This window comes from Dromiciops gliroides, chromosome 6 (assembly GCF_019393635.1).
Source record: "Dromiciops gliroides isolate mDroGli1 chromosome 6, mDroGli1.pri, whole genome shotgun sequence".
Lineage (NCBI taxonomy): Eukaryota > Metazoa > Chordata > Mammalia > Microbiotheria > Microbiotheriidae > Dromiciops > Dromiciops gliroides.
In genome coordinates, this window is record NC_057866.1 from 16,836,137 (window position 1) to 16,845,405 (window position 9,269).

Genomic DNA, 9,269 nt, shown 5'->3' on the forward strand with positions numbered 1-9,269 from the left:
GCCAAAGTAGCCAGAGCAACACTATGAATGGACATGAGAAATTGTACTATTTGGGGGCACCCTGAACTACATCTAGGAAGACTCTGGGATACCCCTAAACACCCTCCATACACCAAAGGTGTCTACTCTCTAAGGTACTCAAGTAATGAAGGGCACCTAAGTCTTTCCTCACCTTCAGCTGAATGAAATCCAGCCAAAAAGCAGAGGCATGGAACTGAAGCACCAACTAAGTTTTCTCCTTTCCAGAAAACCCAGCTCCCTTGGAAAGCCATGGGGCCTCATTCCACTGAGCTCAAAGCAAAGGGGTGGAAGGGAATAGGTGTATTTTCCAGAGAGGACTGAGGCCAAAGCATTTCGTGTCCAAGACAGTCTTGGGATCAGAGCCTTTTGCTAGATGGCTCATGGAGTCAGAGGAGTTGGATCGTGGTAAGGAATGTGACTTTTTTCCTTCTTTTCATTTAGTTGTCTAGCTAGGAATCATGGTGTTTTTTTTAAGTTCAGTGGGATGTTAAAGATCTTCCAAGCCCAGGAGTTCTTAATCTTTTTTAGTATCACAGACCTCTCTGGAAGCCTGGGGAAGCTAATGGATTTTTGACTCCTCAAAAGCATATTTTAATGCATCAAATAAAATAAACTGGAATAAACCTGTAATTATTTATAAGGAAATTATGTTATTGAATATGAAAAAACAGTTCATGGACCTCAGGTTAAGAACTAGAGATCTAATCCAATCCTCTTATTTTATGAGGAGAAATGGGAGATCTATAGAGGAGAAATGACTTTCCTGAGCAAAGATAAGATTGAAACCAATACCCTAAAACTGCAAATCTGGGGTGCTGTACACTTGTCTAAGCTTTTCTGGCATCATCATCTTAGAAGTGTCCATCAAATGTGCTGTCTACTTCTACTTGATCCTTGTGCAAGAAAGATTTCATAGGTGTCATATATTAATCAAAGTCACCTAAATATGTAAATTATTTTGCAAACCTAAAAGCTATACAAATGCTAGTTGTTGTTATTACTTAAGAGGTGGTGGTTATCTTCAAGCTCATTCTCAATCACTCTCTCATTTTACACAAAAGGACACTGAGGTAAAAGACCATTGAGTTAGTTGCCTAAAGTCACAGAGTTGGCTCATGATCAAGCTAGGTCCCAGTTTTTTCCACTATGCCATACTGCAACTGTTTGATATGTGCTAATTTTGCCTCTTGAAGTACAAGAAAATTGATGTTATTTATGCTAAGTAACATGTAAAAGAAAACCCTTAACTGGAATTCAGGATACCACCACCCTGCCCCAGTTCTATAAGAAGCTCTGCTGCCGGTTTGCTATATCACTTGTCCTTTCTACAATTTAAGTTTTTCATCTATAAAATGAGGAAGTTGAACTGTGTCTAAGCTACTCTTCACACAACACAGTTCTTGATGCACAGTAGGTGCTTAATAAATGCTTGCTGACTTGACTTCAGCTCTGATCTATTGCATGTGCTGTGTTCCAATATTCCTTTCAGCTCTATCCTCTAGAGTCCCTCCCAGCTCTGATGTTATATAATTCACAATCCTGAGGACAAGACCTATTTCTTGTCCTTCTCTGTATCCCAAGCAGCACCTCACATGTTATAGGACATGTAATAGGCATTTAATAAATATTTGTTAGGGGTTCAATGGACAGTTCTTCAGGCAGCTGTCTGTACTCCTGTAAAAGATAGCCTCTTGTTAATCCTATGTAGACTAGGGGCACCAGTAAACATTAAGTCCAGCTGTCTGGAGGAAGCTAGCAAGCTGAATAGTCTGTCCTGGCTTTACTAAGGAGGAAGCTGTTTCCCTCAGTAAGAAACTGAGGGTGCTTGTGTCTCATTAGGTTGCTAAAAACTTGGCTCTTCTTAGAAGGGTCAAAAACCAGAGAACCTAGTCCATTGTCCAGAAGATAAGTAAAGAATTGTTGATCTTATAAAATCATAAAATTATAGATTTAGAACTCTGAAAGGACTTTAGAAGTCAACTAGTCTAAACCCTTCATTTACAAATAAGAAAACACATGTGGAGCTGGTATTTGAACCCATAACCTCTGACTCCAGAGTTCTTTGCTCTGCCACTATTCTTAGGAAGGAATTCAACTCTACGTGTTCAGATGAAATACCAGACATGCCTTTCCATCATGTGTCATTTTTCTCCATATCTTGCTATAAAACATTTGCAGAAAAACTGCCCGATACAGAGAGGACCTTCCTTGGGGTCTTTGTACATTTCCTGGATACCAGGTCATTGTATGGCATGTGTTCCCAACCCTAATTGATTCCTAAATTGATGAATTCCAAGTACGCAGGGGAATTCTCCCATACTTTCAACAGTTCTTCGAAGTTACCACTTGCACAGATTCAGGGAATTTTTCCTATGCTGAAGCTTCTTTTGTATCAGTTCAGTTCAAAAATAATCATCAAGCTCTTCCTACATAGATTTGAATTAACTTTATTTATCATCAGGAAGAATAGGTGGGTTATGCATCAGGAAATCCAAGAGTTTTAGAAGACATATTAAAGAGTATGGAATCTATATTCCTCATTTCTAGGCAGAGATACTGGGGCTCAGAGAGGGGAGACACTTTACTCACTCACACACATAGTTAATAACAGAGTTGGGATTTAAACCCAGGTTTCCTGGATCCTAGATCAAAGGAGAATGAAAGTCCATTGATGTGCAGTTGAAAAAAAAACTAAGAATGTCACTGGTTCTCTGTATAATTAATGGAACAGAAAAGCTTCCTTTTTAAGCCTCGTGTGCTATATCTAAGGAACCCTGCTTTTTTGCTTTTGTTTTTATTAATGTAATAAATATTTTTATTTATAGTTTTGTGTTCCAATTTTTATCCCTTCTTCCCTCTCTCCCATCCCACCTTCCTGAGGAGGCAAGCAATCAGACATGGGTTATACATGCAAAGTATTACCATAGTTGTCATTTTGTATAAAAGAAAAAATGAAAGAAAGTGAAAAACAGCATGCTTCAATCTGTTCCATCAATATCAGCTCTTTCTTTGGAGGTGGATAGCACATTTCATCAATAGTCCTTTGGGATTGTCTAGGATCATTGCCTGCTTTTCTTTTTTTGTTTGTTGGTTTGGTTTTTTTGTTTATTTTTGCGGGGCAATGGGGGTTAAGTGACTTGCCCAGGGTCACACAGCTAGTAAGTATCAAGTGTCTGAGGCCAGATTTGAACTCAGGTACTCCTGAATCCAGGGCCAGTGCTTCATCCACTGCACCACCTAGCCGCCCCACCTGCTTTTCTTTAAAAAAAATAATTTTTTGATGTTTTCTCTTTTTATAAATCGCTGTCATTTCTCAATGACTTCCCCTTGAAACAGTAGAATCCTCCCCTGAAACAAACTAATTTAGTCAAGCAAAAATCAATAAATTTTATGTTTCATGCCTCATTCCACACAAATGATTTACTGTGTGTGGTGAGATGTGGAAGCCATGCTTCACTATCAGGTCCTTTGGTGTTATTTAATATGAAGGAAGCCAGAGAAGCCAGCAGGCAGAGGTGAGGAGAGAGAGTATTCCAGGCCTGGGAGGCAGCCCAAGAAAATGCTCTAAGCTGGGAGATGAGCGTCTTGCATGAGGAACAGCCAGGAGGACGATGTCACCGGATCACAGAATAAGTGGGGGAGTATAATATGTATGAAGACTGGCAAGGTAGGAAGGAATGAAGAGAAAGATGGCTTTTAAAAAATACAGGATTTTATATTTAATTCTGGAGACAACTGGAAGCTCCTAGGGTTCATTGAGTTGGGGTTCTGGAAATAGGTGACACGGTTGGAACTGAGCTTTAGGAAGATCATTTTGGCAGCTGAGTGGAGGATGGGTTGGAATGAGGAGAGACTTGTGGCTAGGAGACCAACCAGCAGGCTACTGGAATACCCTAGGCATATGGAGATGGGGACCTGTGCCAGCGTGGTGGCACTGTCAAGAGGAAGAAAGAGGGCACATTTAATAGATGTTATGAAGGTAGAAATGATGAGACATGGGAAATAATTGGAAATGAGAACTGTGAGAAAATGAGGAATAGATTATTCCATCTACATTGGAAGCCTAGATGAATAGGAGGGTGGCAATGCCCTCCACAGTAATAGCCAAGTTAGGTCTATGTGTCCCATTGAGGAAGGTCTCACTCTTTAGTAGAGACATACTTGGTTCCAAATACATGATGCATGATCCATACAGCTTTGCTAGGTTCAAAACAGGGGGCTATCATAGCATCATGTGGGGTGAAAACTAACAGGGATTGTATGTATAACCTATTCCAGTCATCTCATTTAATTGAGAAAACTGAGTACTGGCAAGGAAAAGTGATTTGTCCACCTTGAAAGACCTGGTAAAAAGTAGAAAAGGATCCAACACTCAGGTCTTTTGACTCCTAGTCATGTCCCAGAAACATGATTTTGGTGAAATGTAACAACTGTCTTCAAGAACTGAAAGGATGGTTATTGTAGAAAAGGAATCTGGAACCAGGAGTTGAGATCTACCTGTAAGTTTTGTGTTTTAGAATGTGTACTTGGCTCCCTTTGTATCAAAACTGAGTGGTGCACTGGTTAGAGAGCTGAATCTGGAGTCAGGAGGACTTCAGTACAAATGCAAGCAGAGACATTTATTAACTGTTATCTTAGGCAAGTCACTTAAGCTCTGCCTGCCTCATTTCTTTCATCTGTAAAATGCGGATAATAACAGTATCTATCCCCCAGGGTTTTGTGGGGACAAAATGAGACAATATTTATAAAGTGCTTTGCAAACTTTAACTGTATATCTAAGAGAAGAATGTCCCCTGGTTTGAAGGAAATACTATTCTTGCTATATCTTCCCAGTAAACACGCTATCTAATCTAATGAATGTCCACTGGCTCATTAACAATGGGGAATCTAGTGGACCAATGCCTCAGGGCCACTCCTAGGACCTTGAAAAGAGAAGTCAGCCAATCTAAGTGGCAGTTGGGAGAGAAAGCCCAAAGGGGGTATAGTAACAATTATTCTTCTTCCTCTTCTTCCTCCCCCCACTTCTCCCTTCTCTTCCTTCTCCCCTTCCTTTCTTCTGCTTCTTCTTCTGCTGCTTCTTCTATGTCTTTACCCTTTTAGGCCTATGAGTAGATTTATTGTATTACTTATTTTATTGATCTTAGAGTAAGGAGAGCTAAACTGAAATCCTACCTCTAGAATTTCCTACTTTGGTGGTTTTGAACAAAGCACCAAATCTTCTCTGACACCCAGTTTTTTCTTCTGCAAAATGTGTATTATCTGTGTAAAGAATTTTTTTTACATATTTTCCTCCTCATAATATTCAACTGATCTCTTTGAGGTACCAAAGGTCTGGTGCCTTTTTTATAGTTTCATATTTCATCATGTTAGGTAAATGTTAATCTGGAAATGGAATGAATCTGGAGATGAGCTTGTGAAATGAAAAAGATCAGAACCTTCTCAAATGCCCTGAGCTTCTGGTGACAGTAGCAAACCCTACTGTAGCTGATAACAGCTGTCATTGACTAGCTTGTCTCAAGGCAGCATTGCACTGGTCCAGCAGCCAATATACGTTATCCTAGAAGATGCTGATCCAACTGAGCTGGACAGTTTATTCAAAATCCTTTGACTATGTCACTCCCAGAAGTAATCTTAGTGGATATGCCAGTAAAGAAAAGGACATGGAGGTCCAGAAGATACCAATTGACAACTTTCATCCTCTGATTTTTTCCGTTCTTTTGTCAGTGAAGTTGTACTCGACTCTCCCTAGAAATTTCTTGAGCATGTTTTTGTGTGTGTGCATGCATATGTCTCTCTCTGTGTGAATGAGAGTACATGAAGTAGGGCAAGTCCTGGGTTGAAGGGTAATATTTTATACCAACCACTTTAAATCTGAATCTATGCTCTTAAAGGGTTCACATTTTCTAATTTCTATCTTTTCTAAACCTACTAGGTCCATTTACCTTTGTAAAAGCAAATTAACATCGACTGGTTAATTAATATTAGGAACATCCCTCAGAATGGGAGCTCATGGGCAATGATGTTAAAAGTCACAATGGGGGGCAGCTAGATGGCGCAGTGGTTAAAGCGCTGGCCCTGGATTCAGGAGTACCTGAGTTCAAATCCAGCCTCAGACACTTAACACTTACTAGCTGTGTGACCCTGGGCAAGTCACTTAACCTCCATTGCCCCGCAAAAAAAAAAAAAAAAAAAGTCACAATGACTCAGGGTTACCCCCAGAATGCTAGTTAACTGGCCTTGGGAGATTCAACTTACCTTTTCAAGTGCTGGCTTGGAACAGTGAACACAGTGAGTTTTGCACTGATAATATACACTATTAGACTGCAAATTTCATTCCTCCATAAACCAAAGGCTTTAAGGACACAAAGGTAAAGTTACTTCTGCCAAAGCATCCTTAATAAATGTGGAAAGTTCAAAATTCTCTCAGTCTATGATTCTAGAAACAAAACTGTAAGTTGCTGATATCATTAAGGAAATCCAGTAGTGGAGCTTGACTTTCTGTTTTTCTTTGGTAGGTGACATGTCTTCTCCTGATACTATTAATCTCAACCAATCTGGCCCCACTGAGTTTGTATTCCGAATGCTCACCTCTTCCCCCAAGATCCAGGCCCTCCTCTTCTGCTTCTTCCTTTTTCTCTATATAATGATTCTCTGTGGGAACATGGCCATTATCTGGGCTGTGTATACACACATCTCCCTGCATACCCCCATGTACTTCTTCCTGTCCAACCTGTCCTTCCTGGAGATCTGTTACACCACTACATTGGTACCACTGATGCTCTCCAACATCATTGGGGCAAGAAAGCCCATCCCATTGGCTGGCTGTGCAACCCAGATGTTCTTCTTTGCTACTCTTGGCAGCACTGACTGTTTCCTATTGGCTGTCATGGCATATGACCGCTATGTGGCCATCTGCCATCCCCTACAATACACTCTCATCATGACCCCACAGCTGTGTACCCAGATGGTGGCTGGTTCCCTGGGCCTGGCTCTCTTCCTTTCCCTGCCACTCACATCATTGGTTTTCACCCTGCCCTTTTGTGGACACTTCCTAGAGATCAACCATTTCTTCTGTGATATACCACCTGTACTACACCTGGCCTGTGCTGACACTCGTGTGCCACAGGCTGTCCTCTATGTGATAAGCATCCTTGTACTGACCATCCCCTTCCTGCTCATCTGTGTTTCCTATGTCTTCATTACCATCACCATCTTGCACATCCCCTCAGCTGAGGGGCGCCAGAGAGCCTTCTCCACCTGCTCTTCCCATCTCACTGTGGTCCTGCTACAATATGGCTGTTGCAGCCTGGTCTACTTTCGACCCCCATCAAGTACCCCAGCAGATGAGGATTGGTATCTTGCCTTAGTCTACACCTTTGTCACTCCCCTTCTCAACCCCATAATTTATACCTTAAGGAACAAGGATGTCAAAAATGCTCTGAAAAAAGCTATGAGCCAAAAGGCAGCCTCTGAAGATCTGTGAAAGTGGAGGGTGAGTCTTGTGATTTCTAAGAAATAGAATATCTAAAAAGCACAACCCCAATACATCATTTCCCACAATGTATACTTCCTTATTTTCTTCAGTTTCATAGTATATGCTCAATAAATGCTTGTCAGTTGACTGACGGATTGATTAGATCCTTATCACCATTGGTTTTGTTTTGTTTTGTTTTGTTTTGTTTTGTTTTGTTTTGTTTTGTTTTGTTTTTTGGAGACTCTATACCCAGGAGAGCCAATATGGATTGAAATACAAATCTTTTATAAACAGACTTAGTCCCTTTTTAAGTGACTCACCGTACTCCTTCTTTGTAGCAATTATCGACTCAGGGAATATATCATAATAGGATCGTGGATTAAAGCTAGAAGTCACCTTAGGGGTTATGTTTTCCAACTTCCTTTTCTCATATAAGAAATCTGAGGCCCATAAAAGGGAAATGACTTCATTAAGGTCATAGAGCCAGAAAGTGGTATACTTGAGTGTGGAACTTATGTTCCCTGACAACATACTGATCAAGCTTGGCATTTTTCCATACCCTTCTCTGATCCTGGATCCAGATAGGTGTTTATCACCATGAAAAACAGGTAATAGGGAAATTTATGTCTTTTTGATCAAGATTTGGGTCAGCCAAGTCATATACCCCAAGGCCTTCATTGTAATATAGCCCAGCCTCTCATTGTAATATTCATTTTCTCATTAATTGTTAACCAATCAGAGTTGATTGCCACCCCCAGGAACACCTACTCTTTGAAGGGTATATAAACTGTGAACTCACCTGCATGAGGGATCTTTGATCTAACAGAGATGGCCCAATGACCATCCTTTTATTAAGAAATGTTCTTGCCTCACTAATAAAATCATTAAATCACCCAGAAACTATGTCTCTTGGAACGTTTTCAATTATCATAGCATTAGCTGTGTGGTAAATACCTGATGTACTAGTTTATAGGGGTAAGAGAAGAGATATACATGGGCACCCAGCGTCTCCTCCCATTCTATGATAAAAACATGATATTGTGGAATGGACAGTGGATGTGGAGTCAGTGGTTCTGAGTTAACATTTTATCTTTTTTATAATCTATGTTAACTAGAACAAATCACTTATGCTGTTTGTCCATTTTCCCATATTTAAAATGAGGTGGTTGCAAGCAGTGATAACTAAGATCCCTTGCAGGCCTACAGATTATGAGTTTAAGTATTTTACCTTTGTGTACAAACTTACAATTTTTCAGAGCACTTTTATTTTCTACCAACATGATTCAGATTTTAAGGTAATGATAATCATAATAACTATTATATTTATTAATATGTTTACATTTATTAACATATTAATAATAAATGTTGTTATTCAGTCTTTTCAGTCATGTCTGACTCTTCATGACCCCATTTGGGTTTTTCTTGGCAATGATATTGGAGTGGTTTTGCCATTTTTTTTCTCCAGTTCATTTTAAAGATGAGGGAATTGAGATAAAGAGAATAAAGTGACTTTCTCAGGGTCATACAACTGGTAAGTATCTGAGGCTAGATTTGAACTTGGAAAGATAGGTTTTCCTGACTCTAGGCCCAGCACTCTAATGAATGTGCCATCTAGCTGTCCACATTAATGTTTTCAATAATTAATTTATCTATCTATTTATTTGTTTGTTCATTGATTCATTTATTTGTATTTGCTTATTGTTGGTTAATTATTAATGTTAATAATATTAAATATAACATATTAATTTTAATAATTATTTTGAAATTCATTCTA

General features: G+C 39.6%; 1 protein-coding gene across 1 annotated transcript; it reads left to right on the top strand.

Annotated features, from left to right (window-relative positions):
• The first annotated feature begins 401 nt into the window (after window positions 1–401).
• Window positions 402–7,504, top strand: LOC122732860 (olfactory receptor 10Q1-like). Its single transcript, XM_043973261.1, has 2 exons — window positions 402–426; window positions 6,537–7,504. Exons 1-2 carry the CDS (start codon window positions 402–404, stop codon window positions 7,502–7,504), a joined length of 993 nt encoding a protein of 330 aa, XP_043829196.1.
• Window positions 7,505–9,269: the final 1,765 nt, after the last annotated feature.

Excerpts from the sequence above, each read along its gene's own strand:
- LOC122732860 (XM_043973261.1), top strand. The coding sequence starts at position 402 with ATGGAGTCAGAGGAGTTGGATCGTG. Across the intron at positions 427-6,536 it reads GTCAGAGGAGTTGGATCGTG|GTGACATGTCTTCTCCTGAT; the intron begins GTAAGGAATGTG and ends TTTCTTTGGTAG.